The following is a 16,709-nucleotide window of genomic DNA, read 5'->3' as shown; positions in this document are numbered from 1 at the left end:
CACACACACACACACACACACACACACACACACACACACACACACACACACACATGCGCGCGCGTACATCTTTCTTATTAATTGATTTTTCGATATTTTAGGCAGAGAAAGTAGTAGAGGCTCGTATGGTCCTGAGCCAAGTACATCGCCATATCGCGATTCTCTGATGGAATCTCGAGTCTTCAGGCAGGAAATGCCACCATATCGTCCGCCTGAAGTTCAACTTAGCCATAGTTACAAATCACAGAGCGAGAAGTATGGTTCCTTAATGGAGAGTGGAAATCGTTACCATAGGGATAGAGAACGGGAAATGCAACAGCATCATCGGGAACGAGTCAATAGTCTTGACAAGACGAACCCGCCAGGCTTTTATCCGAGTTCCATGCACTCGAGAAACATGAATAAACAGCCACAGGATGGTACAGGTAGCATAGGTAGAAGACATCATGGATGTTCCGCGTCGCTTTCGGAAGCGAATGTCAGGGACGTATATGGTGCAATGTTATCTGAGAGAAACGATCCTGCCAAGAGTCTCGGCAGATCTGCTGGCGTACATAGTGGTAATTCTTCAAAACAAAGAGGTCTTGAAGCGGTAGAGCGGGAGAGAGAGCGGGAGCGAGATAGGGAGAAGGAGTATAGGCGAAACACAGCGTGCAATAACTCATTGGATAGTAAGCATTGGATAATAGCAAGATAATCTTTATATTTCTTTCGCCACCTTCCTGTATATATGTGCACGTATTTTTTGCAATACATGAGTAATTATTATTTTATAAGGTGTGCCGCAGCCGTTGGGTCGTAGTTACAGTTTTGTGCAACAGCAAAAACAGCAACAAAAGATGCAGCAACAGTTACAGCAACAGCAGCAACAACAGCAGCAAGTTAGAAGAAGAGAACGAGACGACGATGCTATGCACGAACGTTACTTGATGATAAGTCAAACCCACGAACAATCTAGACAGAGACTCAGTAGTAACACTAGCAGTAGTAATAGCAGCAACAGCAGCAGCAACAGTGCCGCGGGTGAAGAAACTGAGGGTCACGCCGAAGGAGACGACAGCAAGAAGAAAAGAAGTAATGGAAATCCCAGTCCCCCGCCATCGCCGTTTTATGGTAATCTTCTGGCTGATGCTGATCATCTGTTACCATTACAACATTATATCCTTCAACAAGCAAAATTATCAGGTAATAAATAAAAAATTTTTATGATATTGTAATTTTGTGCGATGGAATATGTTTTATTATTTTTCTTCTTTTATTCACAAAAGGTTGTTACAAGTTTGGAGATCCTTTATTAGTAGAAGAAGGAGAAGATTCTTTAGATGAGGAAGGTGGTAGAGGCGAAGGTATTGGTGGAAGAGGTGATGACGATTCCGATGATCAATTCGCCGACGACGAAGCGGCCAGCAATCAAGGCGATTCTTCCAGTCAAGAATATCTCGAGGATCATTACGCGGGTGAGATATTATTTTGAAGAGCATAAAATGTTATACGTTTTTATTGAATAGTCGTAATTAATGACGTATCTTTTTTATGTTTTTTAGATTTAGGTAATTACGATACCGCGGGCTTAGCGACTTATTATACCACAGCCGATACCTTGACAAGGCCGCAAGCGCGACCGCCTTCACCGCCGAATATCGTGTCTCAGACGGAAACAAGAGATAGCGTAGTAACTAGACAGGTCTCTGTACCCACCGTAAGTTCAACTCCGAGTATCGGTATAACGAATGTTGATAACACTGACCTGGAGGAAGCGCGGAGAGATGATAGTACGGGCGGTGGCGACATCGAAAAATATGCACAGGACAATCTCAATTTAAATTGCGGCAGACCGAAAGGACTGAGACTGCTGTTTCGAAAGAAGTTCAGCGTTCGGGATATTCTCAGTTGGTCGAAAGATCCGATTCCGCAACCGATGCTCGCGATGGTGGACGGTGAGAAACTATTAAAAAGAGAGGCTTGCAATTTATTCCGATTGGTTCAAGTATATATGGGAGATCGCAAAGCAAATGTTGGTATGACATTGGACGGCGTCGCCATGGATATCGTGAATACTGCGTTCACGAAGCCGCCTCTGCGGGATGAGTTGTATGTTCAGATCTGTCGGCAGACGACGGAGAATCCGCGGAAGGAGAGCCTGCGACGCGGATGGGAATTGATGGCTGTGTGTCTGGCTTTCGTGCCGCCTAGTGCTACATTCGAGCCCTACTTGGAGGGTTACATGAATAGGCATCGTGATCCTAACTTCCAGTTTCCCGAGGTCGCCAAGTGGCCAATACACGTGCAAGTTAGTCATTACGCGACCGTAGCCTGTAGACGATTACAGCGGATCGGCGCGCACGGTAAGCGGCAGCCTCGCAAAGCCACGGTGGAAGATATCGACCAAGCGAGGGTAATAAATTGCACTAACAAACTTACTAAAACTTACTAAAATATTACTTACTAAAATATTAATTACTGAATATAGATTAATTCACTTTGCATTAATACAATAATATAATATTCTGACATGTCCTTTGTGTTTTTCTCATAGATACAAATTTTCCGCGCGTCTATGTTCGGCGCGACACTCTCGGAAGTAATGGCTTTACAAAGGGACCGCTTCCCACTTAGAGAGTTACCATGGATACAGACTACGCTGACGCGCCAAGTGCTTGTGCGTGGTGGTACGCTAACTGAGGGTATCTTCCGAGTGTCCGCGGACGCCGATGAAGTCAGCGCGTTGAAATCCTGTCTGGATAGGTTTGAGGATGGGGCGATTTTGGCAGCTTCCCAGGACGCTCATGCACCTGCCTCCTTATTGAAATTGTGGGTACGCGAGTTGTACGAGCCGTTGATACCGGATTCTTTCTACGTAGAATGCGTGTCCATGCGACATGACGATCCGGAAGCATCTGCGGCAAATGTGGCTACGCTTGTCGAACGTTTACCGGATCTTAACCGTCGTGTGCTGTGTCATCTAATACGCTTCCTACAGGTAAGAGGCCATTTTATACATAAATCGATAAGAGAAAGTCGAATAAAAATTTGTCTGTTATTTTCACCGTGCGCTTAGCAATATGCAATCGTGTGATTCTAAATTTGTGTTTATTACAAATTTGTGTTTATAACAAAATATTACGCTTCTTTAAACGAAGTATAAACTTACACAGTAATGTTTAATGCTATACGCACGGTGAGAGTATAAAGATTCAAGAGCAGCATGCACTCAACATCATTGAATCAAATTGAATTGAATGTCTTTGGAGAACATTTGCTACGATACTGAAACAACTTTACAGATATTCGCTAGACCCGAGGTGGTCGCCCGTACTAAAATGGACGCCAATAATCTTGCGATGGTGATGGCGCCGAATGTATTGCGCTGTACGTCCCAAGATCCTCGGGTAATTTTAGAGAATGCACGGAAGGAGATGGCCTTCGTCCGTACTCTCATCGAGTCATTAGACACCGCTTGGGTCGATGATCTTCACTGACCGTATCCTATCGCGCTAGAAAAAAGTCCGCTCTAGACTATTATGCCAAATGAATCAGCTGTATAGTCACGTCTATTGTTAGTTATCTCTTTCTCTCTCTTTCTCAATTTATCTTCACACATTCTTCTTGTTTGTCCAGTCACCAGTTTTCCCCCATAGTCCTCCTACATAAATGTTCTTCGTAACGGTAATTTAGTGCTAAAGTCTACCAAGCTAATCGATCAAATCTGCTCCCTTATTTCCTATTTATTATTTATACACAGATTCTATGTTATATGACAGATTTTAGAGATTATATTAGATTATATTATGTATATCGCTATATTATATCATATTATATATTTTACCAATCCCTTGTTACCGCGTCGAACAAACGTGGACGGCTTTTTTACTCAATCATTGTTGAATCTCGTGTAAGATAAAAGAGAAGAATCATGTGTTACCGTGTATAGCTGCGCTCCGCGATAATCTTTTTGTATAAGCGGATTAACGTGTAAAGCGTTTTATCGAGGAGTAAACACTGCGAAAGATTAGCAAGCTGTAGTCGCAAGTGTGTTTCTTCCCCCGAGATCTCCAAGAACAAATATAACACATTTTACATAAACTTCCACGAACACATAAATCTCACATTTTATAAAAATATCCCCATTTTATTTTTGTGCAATAGTATCCATACTTATAACTAATAAACTTTATTTTACAATGCAACAATCTATACAGATATAAAAAAAAATAGCTCGGAGTATTCTTGTCATAAACAAGAATTGCCTTTTCATTACATGTTTTGTACATTTTATTTATAAAGATTATGAGCAAATAGCAGTATAGTTTGTCGTCTTTGAGTCACCGCATTTTGCGCATCTTTTTTTTTATAGTTCTTAAGCAAGAGAATATCACAACCTATCGTTATATTTGTATTGCGAGAGACAATACGATAATCATATCATCATAAAACAAAATAAGTGTCTCAATGTATAATACATAGATCGGCTTAATAGGAGCCTTACATTAGGGATCACTCAAGACTCTCTAGCGATAATCACATTCATAAGAAATTAATTTTAATGCGTTACGTCTACTGTTATATACAACATGTACATAGTAAATTGATTAATATTAATACTGAAGAAATCGTTATCAAAAAGAAAAAGAGCGAAAAGTTAACTTTTCTATCGCTCACGGCTTTGATTTCGCTTCTAGACATCTATTCGCTAAGAATTTCTCTTCCTGCGAACGAACTGCTTTCGCAATCAATCGCGTTATTAAAATCTTCGCCGACGGACAGATCTCTAGGAACTCAGTTAGATATATAGAGCAGTGAGTTGCGTCAGATCGTCTCGTCCATAGAAATGTTAATTGGTAGCTCGTGCCGTTGGGCCGCATTTGAAAAAAAGCGACAGATTGCGAAAAATAGAGAAAGAGAGCACAAGTACATAAAACCGTCTCTCCTATCGCTATATTATCGGCGAAAGAAATTATTAGAGGATTACGAGGGGCCGCGATTCTCTCGTTTCGTTTCATTATCATTATCGTCATCATCATCATCATCATCATCATCATCATCATCATCATCATCATCATCATCATCATCATCATCATCATTGTCCGACTTTCGAGAACCGCCTCTGGATAGTAGCAGCTGCGTTTTGTAATTATATGACGCGCCCAAAATGCGATTTCCTGCCGCGGAACAGATCGTCAGCAATTGTCGACGAACGTGGCGGTGGATCCGCTCGCGATCTCTGCGTACTCCTGTCTGCTAACCGAGCAGAGCTTGCTGGAGAAATCCGCTTCGCGTTTTCTAAAAGCGGAATAAAGTTAAGTATGTACCTACAAGAAGACAAAACCCCCAAAACGTTATTGGCTGCATTTAGCAGAAAAAGCAGTTTTTGTAACTCAGATAGCATACAAATATTTTGTGGATGTTCTATAAATATTCTAAGAATATTCTACGAATGTATATTAAAAGCATTGTCAAGTATTAATGATATATTCAAATGGCATAATTATAAATGTTCTGTGAACATACGTAATATTTTGTACAGAATTTTATGGAACATATACTATGTATTTTTATACGATTATTAAGGAATATTCTATAAATATTCTTTTCATTATGAATATGGAGCTAAATAGAATATTTTATGTATATCTATAGAACATTTGATTCAAATATTATATAAAATAAAATATAAAAATATTTATATTTTATGAGAATATTCATCGAATGTTTTATACTATTTGGAAAGATTCTTTAATGGTTTTTGCCTTTAGTTTCTTACCGAATTTAATATAAACTAATCATAAAGATCATGTAACTAATTATATTATCTTATAACGGTTGCAAAACTATTTTTTCTGCTAAATGTAGCAGTTGTCACGCTCTAGTTTCTCACCCTCTGCCCGGAAGATCCATAGCATCTACTTTGACGCTGTTAACGTACAGACGATCATTACACCAGAAGAAGCACAGGGATCTGGGTTGCAGTACGTCCATGTCATAGACCCAGGAGAGCTCAACCCGTCGGATCTTACCGATGTTGCCGATGGAACCTGTCGGATGAGCAACGACCATCCGCGCGGTCGATCCGTGCTCCAGTTTCATGTAACCGCTGCGGGAGAGGGATAGCTCATTAAAAAATAGTGGCAGGTAGAAAAGAAGACGGAGGGGGGAGGAGGACTATCGAGCGCGAGAATATATATTCTCCGTTATTTTTATGTGGCTCGTTTACGATCACGCAGTATCGGTTGTGCGAAGCGTGAAATTAAATATACATATATATAGTTGTCCAACAAAAATTTTTCTTGAAATTTTTTATATAATTTTTCAGGATTTCTGAATTTGTCAAAATTCTTGTATAATTCTGTAACTTTTTAGAAGTTTCACAAATTTTTTATACGAATTACAACACTTCAAAAATGTTGAGAAAGTCCAGCAAATAAGTATAAGTCAAAATGACGAAAAATAATATTAGCTTGTTTGCTGAACTTTCTCAGTATTTCAAAACGACGACAAATAACGTTACATAGAGAGAATTTTTTCTTAGAGTTTATCCTGAAAATATAATAGTTCTGGGACAAGACTGTATTTCGAAGAATTTTATGTAAATTTCTCTCATTCATTAATAAACCTACAAAATTGATTAATTTTACTAAAGTGCATAATAAAAATCTTTAAAATATTGTATTGTACCACAACTATATTTTCAAAGTGAATTTTAAAAGATAATTCTCTTCATGTAGTTTGTTTGCTGGGAATATACATATATCTTTCCTAAATTTTTTAAATACATAAATTCTGAAATTTTAAAATTTCTCAGTCTAAATCGTTTCCAAAGGAAACATATAAAATCTGAAAAAGTTTAAGATATTTTTCAGAAACCTTCATAAATTTAAGATAATGATAAATTCTTAAAAATATTATATGATATGTGGCCTATATTAATTCTTCTATATAGTATACGTATAACACAAACTATGCTAAGTACATACATTTATCAATTCAAAGTTCGAAGTATGAATATGTGAATCAATGAGAATTTTTTTTCATCAAGATGATTAATTTGTATTATTAATCTTCGCAGTCGCAATGACCAAGAGCATAGACGAATGTGGGTTGTCGAAGCGATAACGTTCGCTAGCACGATTACTTACCTGGGCGTGAGATCCATGTTGCGTATCATGCCTTTGTCGGCGTGGAGAGTGACTTTCATGAAGCCCTGTACCCAGCTTTCCGCGGTCGGCGGTCGGGCGAGGTTGATGGTAATTCTATAATGTCTTCCTAAAAGGTGATTATGATTGGTATCAGTATCTCAAGAGAGATCGAAAAGGAGAGGAGAGAGAGAGAGAGAGAGAGAGAGAGAGAGAGAGAGAAAAGGGGAGCTCCGTTTGCTGCTTTTATCGCGATACGCGCGCGGAGAAAGTCGCGTCTTTCGCGATAGAGAAAAGCCGCATTGCTCAGTAGATATTCTTCTTTTCGCATCGATAGCGAGAAGTTAACGGACGTCTATATAGGCAAATTGAATAAATTTCGATCGAAATGAACGTTCATATCTGACGGGCAAGATTTTTAATTGTGATTGCGATATTTCTTGTGCACGACACTTTTATGATATACAATCAAAATATCTATTTAAAAGCATAAGAGAATTTTGCATTGTAATGAAACATTGTAATGGAAAGCTGATGATCTCGACGATGTTCTTAAGCTACAGTTATTATTATTGGGAAAGTTAATATCGTTTTTAATTTTATAACGTCAAAATTCATCAGCATTAGTATAAGTAGTCTTAATATCGAAGATTATATAGCCAATCTGGATTATACATATCTATAGATACTAGATAACAAGAAATAGTGTTTGAATTTATTTTCGTTAACATCATTTAATCCTCCAGAGCTAACGATAAGCTCTACAAGTATTACAAGTATTACAGTTATTATGTTGGATTTGGAAGACTCATTTAATTTATGTTAATTAAAAGGCTCTCTAATTAATTTCAAGGGACCGCCTAAGCGGAACAAATCACAATAACGTTAAAATGACGTTAAAATAGTAATGATTGAAAAGTAAATGATTGAAAAGTGGCTTTTATTCATCATTTTAAAGTCATTATGATGTTATGATGATTTGTGTTCTTCTTGAGCAAAATAACATAACTCGTATAAAAAAAAATGTATGTAAGACCAGTATTTATAATCGGTTCTTATTTTAAGATCATCTTAAATAATATCTTAAGATACTAATACAGCCCTCCTTAATTCGTAATATCTTAAGTCTGTACTTAAGACGATCGTAAATATAAGAATTGATTATAAATACCAGCCCAAGAATATTTCAATAAGAATAATCTAAATTTGCAGATGTAACATAAAGAAAATTTGAATTGTTTGACATTTTTAACCAAGAGATTTATAATTGAGTGGATTCAATAGATCTACTGTCATCTCTGGAAGATTAAGAATCTGCTCAACCGCTTTCAACAGATATCGTACTCACTGCAATATGGGTCATCCTTGCCCGTCATAAAGAAGAATTTGGAGCCCAACAAGGATGAAACATCTTGTCCCATGGCTTGGCGTTTTATCAGCGCAGGACTGGTGTCCGCGTGGTAACCCATCACACCGCAGCTCAGGCTGTTGTTGCTCTTGCAGGAGAAGCACTCGCCTCGCAAGAAGCTCGCGTAGCTCGAGCACTCGTGCGCCACGTACTGGCACTTGGAGTTGATGCTCTCGATGAAGAGCTTGAGCGCACGCACGTGGTTGCAGGCGACCAAGACGCGCGAAGCCTCCTCGAGGCCCTCTCGTATTAAGGTAAGCGGCAGCGATGGTGTGGTCTCGCTCAGATCTGTGCAGCCGGGCTGTTCCTTGCCGTTGTTAGGATAGAAATCCAGGTGTCCGCAAGGTTGGCTCATCCCATATCCTGGAAGGCCTTGCCATGTACTACGTTAGTTTAGAGAATGTGACTCACGGTGGGAACGCGATAGAGCTCCATTTATTAGAGAATTTATCGAAACGATAATTGACGAATATTGTTACATATATGTTTAATAAATAAAGATTTTATCAAATAAAGCTATATCTAGAAAGAAAAAAATCTAATCGTATTAATTGAAAATTGAATAGAATATGTCTTGGAAAATAAATGAAGCAAAATTCTTCTATAAATTACGATAGAGATAAGTATGATTAAATCCTTCCTGTTAAACATACTAAAATTTCTTGATAATAATATTAAAATTATTTAGTTTGATCAATATAGCTTTTTAATAAAAAAAAAGAACATCTACTGAATACATTAGAAATTTTTTAAAATCTGCTCACGTTGCTTGAAATTTCCAAAAATTTTTACATTTAAAAGGAGATAAATATATATATATGTATATATTTGGGCGTTGAAGAGAGAGAAAGCGAAGCTGTGAGTACAAAAAGTACAAGCAACGGACCTATAGATTCAACTAAAAATAGTAGATAATCAAATCCTCATATTGAAATCTATCAAATATTCTAGCTACAAAATATCGAACCTAATTATGATAACAAAAATTTTCTTTAGTCTTAATTCGAAATAGATTCTACTATCATCTTGTTGGTGTAATCAAAATATCTTTCTTAGTAGAATTATTTTTGTTTTCATACATTGAGATATTTCTCTTTTTATTTTAAGAAATTTTTGAATTACCACAAGTTTTCATGAAATTTTATAAATTGATTTTGAATGATTGAACTTAATTTTTTGAGTTCTTGTCATTCATAAGTTACAAGTGTTTTATAATGTTCTTAGCTGATTGGAAAATTAAACATTGATTTTTTCGTAATTCTAATAGATTTGTCATCTTTCGTGTCTTCATTTTAATCAATAAAATTTCTTAGTTTTTCATCGTTATATGCACGCTCGAACTCAATAAGAATTTGAAGCGATAGTATCTATTGCGCGTTTACCTAAGAAAAATATGCTCTTTCCATCGGTATGAATTACGTCTACCAGTTGGGCGTCCGTGTAATCTAGGCGAAGATGGTTCGGCATTCCTTGGAAATATGGCTCTGCAGGATCTAACCCGGTAATACGTCCAATATTGCCGCCCAATTTCTCGCCCGCATAACCGGCCGTGTGGGCACCGAGGCTGTGTCCGATTAAATGTATGTCATTCGGATCTAAGCTATAGTTTGTCTGAAATTTTATCAGAAATAAGAATACATATAAATACAGTATTTTGCTACAATCATACAATTAAAAAAATATATAACATAAAAATAGAAAACGATTTATGTCATACTTGATGCTACGAATTTAGAGATTTTAAAGATTTTTTAATTAGTCAATTAATAAAATTCTTTTTTCTAATTAATCAATTAAATGTTTCGCAATACTTGTAGCGTTAAGTGGATTGGATTATAATAATGTATGTAAATGACGTACTTATATATTTAGCGTTTGTACACATTTGTATATATTTAGCGAATTTAGAAATTTAGAGTGACTTGGACACCCCACACACGGGTAATAAAGGATTAATGGGATAATCTAGAAACATCTCTTACTTGTAAGTGCTTGATGAGATGAGCTATTTCGAGTCCAACCAGTCTCGTGTTCGCTGTCGCTTGGGTGTACAAAGGTAGACTTCCACCAGCCCAGTCGACTACGATAACATTGTAATCACCGTGCACCAACAGCTCACTCCTCATTTCCTATGAGTATATTTTGTGGGTAAATAAATGGCGATAATTTTCGCGTGTTATTTAAGAACTGCGTCTGTCATCAAATGTAATTGTGTCACTAGATCGCGTATATCTATTTCAAACACTGATGCAATGTAGCAGAAAAGTACATTTCTTTACCAATACGTCTAGCTCGCAATAGACGACGATGGTCGGGCGATGGAGATGCACGATGTAGGCTAGTCTTTGGTACATACATGCAATTGATATTATGAGTATGACAGTTTGATTGCGAATACATAACGCAAGGATTTCTATAAAAATCTAGGACGATAAACGAGTATCTGTATTGGAATAATAAAAGGATAAAGCTCACCTTGACCCAGTTGCTGAGTGGAGTGTCTATAAAGCCATGTATAATGAATTTGGTTTGTCGCTTAGGATTGAAGTTCGAGTTTTCGATGGATTTATTCTTGGCCACTTTTAATATTTGACCCTGAAGGAAAAATGACTGGACATTATTAAGTGTACACATTATTAAGTGTACACATCTGTAAGAGAGTCAATTATTCGAAGAGTTTGTTCAAAATCATTTATGCCAATTTCAAATGCGTGACGCATATACATTATTATTATTGAGAAGGACAATGCATGCTAATTGCAAGAATTGTACTCATATATAAACGCGCGTATTTGTTTCCAAGGAAAAAAATATTAACAAAAAAAAAAGTTATGAGATATCACGGATTTGCATTGAACAAAAGTACGTATCTATTTCATTTGTATTTTTTTTTTAAACTGACAATTAATACCATTCGAAAGCAAAGTGCAAGTTTCAACTTTAAGAATCTGCAGTGGAACGATTTTTAAGGAGTTATAAGAACGATCAAAGTTAAAATGCTTCTTTTATTTAATTCGCGAACCCAGTAATAAAAAATTTTAAGAATTAAAAAAAAATAATTTTGTAACGAAAACTTTAAGCTTTCACATAAAAAGTCGATATTTTTCTCAAATTTTTTTAGGCATATAATAGACCTATAAAATGAGAAAAAAATTTCTTATTTTGTTATAAATTTTCTATAAAAATTATCAAACTCACTGGAACTCAAAAAACATAGTGACCTTTCAAAAGTATTGAAAGATTCAAAACTTTTTCTTTTAATTTAAATTTTGTTCATTTTTAATGAAATTACAGCTAGTTGAATATTAAAGTTCGATATAGAGCTACGAACTTTCGTTTCAATCCAATATTTGTCAATTCCGTCAATCGTAGCAAAGCGTATATTCAAAAGCATTTATTTTAATTTCACGATTCAACAGTTTTATTATTATTAGCGAAGTGAGTGATATATGTTTGCGTGTGCTTATGGTAGAGGTATTGAGGTGTGATTTCACCGTATTATGCTGCTGATATATTACGCTCGATACTTCGTACAGACCTGCAGCTCTCTTCCTCCTATTTATTAATTCATAAATCAGATCTTATCTTCGCGCACGTAAGAATAGTGCGCATGTGGTACGTTGCATCGCTGCCTGTACATTGATACGTGTCATTTCGTTTAATTAATGGAGTCAATTAAGATATCCATTGGATTCAATATTGATGGCTGATCCTATACGCGATAAGAAGAGGATATTCTCATTCGATTATTCTTGTCGCAAGACAGACTCTGACGGGCTCTCTCAATACAATTTCTCAATATACGCGTTATATACAGAAGCGTTTACGTCGCATTAAATTTACTAGCTATGAAATTCCAATCGTCGGAGATTTTGATCTATTTCACCCAGATTTCACTTTCGCGTTAACAGCCAAAACGCAAGACTACTTTCAAAATGATCGTGCGATTTTTATTCGTAAAAAGACACCCACCCCAGATCTATATAGCTTTGATCTTCAAGACATTCTATATATGTATACAGTAAAAAACGATTTGTATTGGAAACGCTTCACTTACGTTTTTGTTAATAGTTCGGTTGAATTTTTTGAAATTAAGACACAGAAATGGATTAATATTTTGATACATATGAAAATTAAAAATAACAAAATGTTATTTAACTCAAGGAATTGTATTACCATTGCTCCTTTAATTTATAATAGTATGGGTAGTTAGGATTTCCTATTCCAGGTTCAAACTCTAGTGAGGATAATATTTTTCATAAGCGTGTTTTAAGATGTTTATTAATCGTATAAATGGATAATTTCAATTTAATTTATGATTATTATTTCATTTAACATTATTATTTCAACTTCAGTTTACGTTTTAAATCGAATAGTAATTAGTGTGTAATTTATACAGGGTAATTCACTTTATTAATCTTAACAGGCAAAAATTTTAAAATATAATAAAATATATAATTTTAGCAAAAAACGTTTCAAATAAAAGTTATACAGTATATAGTAATAGAGAGACGTACAATGATAATATTATTTTTGAAATATGGGAAAAAGTTCATGGCGTTTTTTCCATTAGATAGCATTAAAAAAACTAATATTTATCTGTTGAAATTAAAATAAATCACTCTATATAACTGGAAGATGTATTTAAAATTTACATATAAATATTATAGGCCTCAAGAATCTAATCTTGACTGCATTTAGCCTTTATTTACTTTACTTTCTTTACCTATTCGATTGTTTATGTAGCGGTCTAGTTTAATTTATTGCTATTTATCGAAGCGTTGATCTTTACTTACGTCCAGAGGATTTTGATTCGTGTAGAGGATGAATCTGGTATTAATGACTTCTCGCGGTAATGGGAAAACGTTCAGAGGTCGATGAATGAGGTGATACCAGCTCCTGGTGATGTTTAGGCAACCCAACTCGTCGTAGCAGCGTGTCTCGTTTTCGACTGAAAAAAAATTGTCTCTTCATGTGATTATCAAATTTGTTCGTTTTAACAAAATTTAATTCTATATTCATAAATAATATGTATCTACTCTACAAAAAAGAAAAACTTCACTGCTGGAAGCCTACAAGAGATTCATGTGTAAAAAATAACAAATTTTAATATACATATTGATATTTGTATTACACTGCCGGTCAAAAGTTCGAAATCGTATATATAATCATATATAAAATTTAAGAATATTTCAATGAAACATTACTTAAAAGTTCTGTTACATGCCTTATTTAATTTTTTTATTTGAAGTAAATAGACATAGTTGTGATTAATATAGTATTATTCAATTTTAAGAAACTCTACTACTGCAGTAGAATCTTTTTTCTATAATTAAACTTTCACACTGTTGATTATTTTAGAAGATGAATGGAAAAGTCTTCTATGAGGAAAAAAAATTTGTAGCTAGAGCTAGATGCAAGCACAATATTCCCAAAATGTTGTATAAATATTATTTTATCTTTTTAATATTCATATAATATTCTAGTAATATTGTGTTTTATGGAGATTATTTAGATTAGTAAAACAATATATGAGATTAATTGTTAGGGTGGTTACTTTAACAAAAAAGGAATCTAACATTTAGTACTTTTATTGTAAAAAAAATTAATAAAAACATATTTTGTAAAATTTTCAAATATTTTATATTATTGTTCATTTTATTATAAAATATTGAATGAAATAAAAATTAAATATTATTATATGTAATTATATTATGTAATCATGGTATATAATTATTTTAACATAATTATATTATGAAATATAGGAATATTATATATCATGATACATATTATATAACAAAAATATATTAAATTATATTACTCTGTATATTATTCATATAGTAGACATTTTTAATGGTCTCAAACTTTCGGCCGGCAGTGTATATGTCTTGGACATTGTCCACATTGTTGTCAAAGAAGAATAAAATGTACTCCTAGCATTACTACGATTGAATTTTTTTATCTAATTTGTATGATAATTACAAGGCAGCCAAGGTATGTTGACTTCGATCCGATCGCTGCGCGCCCACTGCCAAGGGTCCAGAATTCCGGCGGAGCAGATAACAGGAGTCAATGCGACGAGGAGCAGGATCAAAGTTCCTTCGTCATTGTCGCCGACTCCTCGTCCATTCATGCCGCTCCTCATCCTCATCCTGTAAAAAAAAGAACCGACACAATTGATCGATACAATTGCACAATGTCACTAATTTGCTAATGTCGCGTACTAATGTTTGAATCACGATGGTGAGTTTCCTATTTGTTTTTTAATAAATTAAATTTGTTTTTCAATCGCCACTTAAAATTAATGTAAACTTTCTCTAAATAAAAAAGGATTGTTTTGATAGTAAATAAAAAAATATTATATATCGAAGATTATTACGGAAATATGTTGGGCGAGCGCACTGGAATACGAATGCATGCAAAATTGTTGAATGAACACTACGACTGTTTGTCGAACTTGTATTGGGCAAATATTGCGTGTTGCACGAGGATTAAACCACTACTAAATGTTTGAAAGGACGATCACTGAATCTAAAAGCGCTGAGAATAATGTTGGTGGGAGTTGAAGAGCCTTCGAACTCTCTTGCGAGATAATAAAACTTCCAATCGTTTAGGGGAAAGATATTTGACAAGGCTGATCGCACACATTTATGTTCAGATCACCTTGAAGCTTACCTCGATGTCCAACCAATTGTTACTTCATGCTTCAAAAAGAAGTGGACGGATTTTTTAATTCACTTCTAAATGATCACACACCTTAGGAACTTTAGAAATACGTTTGATATTAACGTCTGTAACGTTTAATGTTAAGATGCTGTTAAAAAAATTTTCATGCATGAATTTATATAAATATACAGAAATATGTATAAATATTCATAAACATATCTAATTATGTACGAAATACGTTCATACATGTTCATATATTTTTTTTTCTTTCGTAAACTTTTTAATGTAATAAAAATAAAAATAATAATAAAGAGAAAATATAAAAAAATAATTGAAGGGACAATTATTGCATTGTTTGTTTTAAAAAGAAAATCACGTTTAGAGAAAAAATTGTATAATTATATATAATTTTACATAAAATTGTATATCAGCGATTTTTTTACATTTCTTCAAAAACTTTCTTCTAAAACAAATAGTGTAAAAATTATTCTTTTAATTATTTTTAATTATTTTTTCATTATTATTATTTTTATTACCCTAAGTAATTTTAAAGAAAAAAAGAAGGATATATGGACATGTACGAACATATTTCATATATAACTATATATTTATATATTTATACATAGTTTTATGTTTATACATATTTACATACATTCATGTATGAAACATTTTTTACCAGGACAAACCGACGTCAGTAACATTTGTTTATCCGGATCTTTGTCTGTTCGAATTGACGTTGTCATAATCACGCGATGTATATGCGTATATCATTACTTGCTCTACGATATTCGTACTGCGTGTGATTTGTAATGACATGTTGGCGGTCACGACAATAGAATGAGGAAGAGGAAGACAAACCTCAGTTAACGTATTGGACATTTCGATGATATAACTCGGCCTATTTGTTCATCGTTATGAGTCTCAGTCGCCGCCACTTTTCTATTTTGCAGTAAAGAAAAGATCGTTAATGATATATTTGTTGAATAATAATCGCATTGCTAATTGCATTCATCAATGAGCAAATTTGCAAGTTTTTCAAGAAATTCTTTACGGAATCGAGCTCGAATATTAATGGAATGATTGTTCTATTTATAGCCTTCATTAGCTTATGCAACGAGGATGATGCAATGATACTTGCGCGAGTATTGCATCTCATTGAATCTAAGATTATGTCATGTGCGTATATTGTACTTACGTAGAGATCGAGGGTTCACTGCAGGGATATATAACGGCTAGAAGCAACTCCTCGTGAGCATTATCACGTTAAGTTACCATTGATGTACGCTTTCACCGGCCAACTAAGCTATTCCGGTTATTCGCAACAGAAAACGTGCATATTTAATCGACGTTAAGATTGTTTAAGTGCACTATCCGGTAAACAGATCGCATCAAATCGTTTGGGATTGGTCGAGATCAACGAAGTGGCACAAGAGATTATTATTTACTGACGGAAAAATCGTGGTAGAGAGTGACGAACAAAATGTCTTTATTATAAAAGAACCAAA

The 16,709-nt window shown here is 34.7% G+C and overlaps 2 protein-coding genes across 4 annotated transcripts in view; one reads left to right on the top strand and one right to left on the bottom strand.

Annotated features, from left to right (window-relative positions):
• Positions 1–3,762, top strand: part of LOC108693232 — a 9,933-nt gene extending 6,171 nt beyond the window's left edge. For all 3 annotated transcript variants that reach the window (XM_018202066.1, XM_018202067.1, XM_018202065.1), the window contains 6 exons: positions 102–671; positions 778–1,185; positions 1,269–1,457; positions 1,545–2,395; positions 2,537–2,980; positions 3,285–3,762. In XM_018202066.1, coding sequence (XP_018057555.1) covers positions 102–671; positions 778–1,185; positions 1,269–1,457; positions 1,545–2,395; positions 2,537–2,980; positions 3,285–3,479 — 2,657 coding nt within the window. In that variant the 3' untranslated portion in view covers positions 3,480–3,762. The remainder of the gene's footprint in view (positions 1–101; positions 672–777; positions 1,186–1,268; positions 1,458–1,544; positions 2,396–2,536; positions 2,981–3,284) is intronic.
• Positions 3,763–16,709, bottom strand: part of LOC108693235 (pancreatic triacylglycerol lipase-like) — a 36,787-nt gene continuing 23,840 nt past the window's right edge. The window contains exons 2-10 of the mRNA XM_018202069.1: positions 14,521–14,690; positions 13,335–13,489; positions 11,014–11,133; positions 10,521–10,667; positions 9,921–10,149; positions 8,479–8,901; positions 7,134–7,260; positions 5,876–6,091; positions 3,763–5,280 (exon numbers count right to left, since the gene is read on the bottom strand). Coding sequence (XP_018057558.1) covers positions 5,178–5,280; positions 5,876–6,091; positions 7,134–7,260; positions 8,479–8,901; positions 9,921–10,149; positions 10,521–10,667; positions 11,014–11,133; positions 13,335–13,489; positions 14,521–14,690 — 1,690 coding nt within the window. The 3' untranslated portion in view covers positions 3,763–5,177. The remainder of the gene's footprint in view (positions 5,281–5,875; positions 6,092–7,133; positions 7,261–8,478; positions 8,902–9,920; positions 10,150–10,520; positions 10,668–11,013; positions 11,134–13,334; positions 13,490–14,520; positions 14,691–16,709) is intronic.

This window comes from Atta colombica, unplaced genomic scaffold (assembly GCF_001594045.1).
Source record: "Atta colombica isolate Treedump-2 unplaced genomic scaffold, Acol1.0 scaffold89, whole genome shotgun sequence".
Lineage (NCBI taxonomy): Eukaryota > Metazoa > Arthropoda > Insecta > Hymenoptera > Formicidae > Atta > Atta colombica.
The sequence above is the reverse complement of the archived record's forward strand: the minus strand, read 5'-3'. Positions and strand labels throughout refer to the sequence as shown.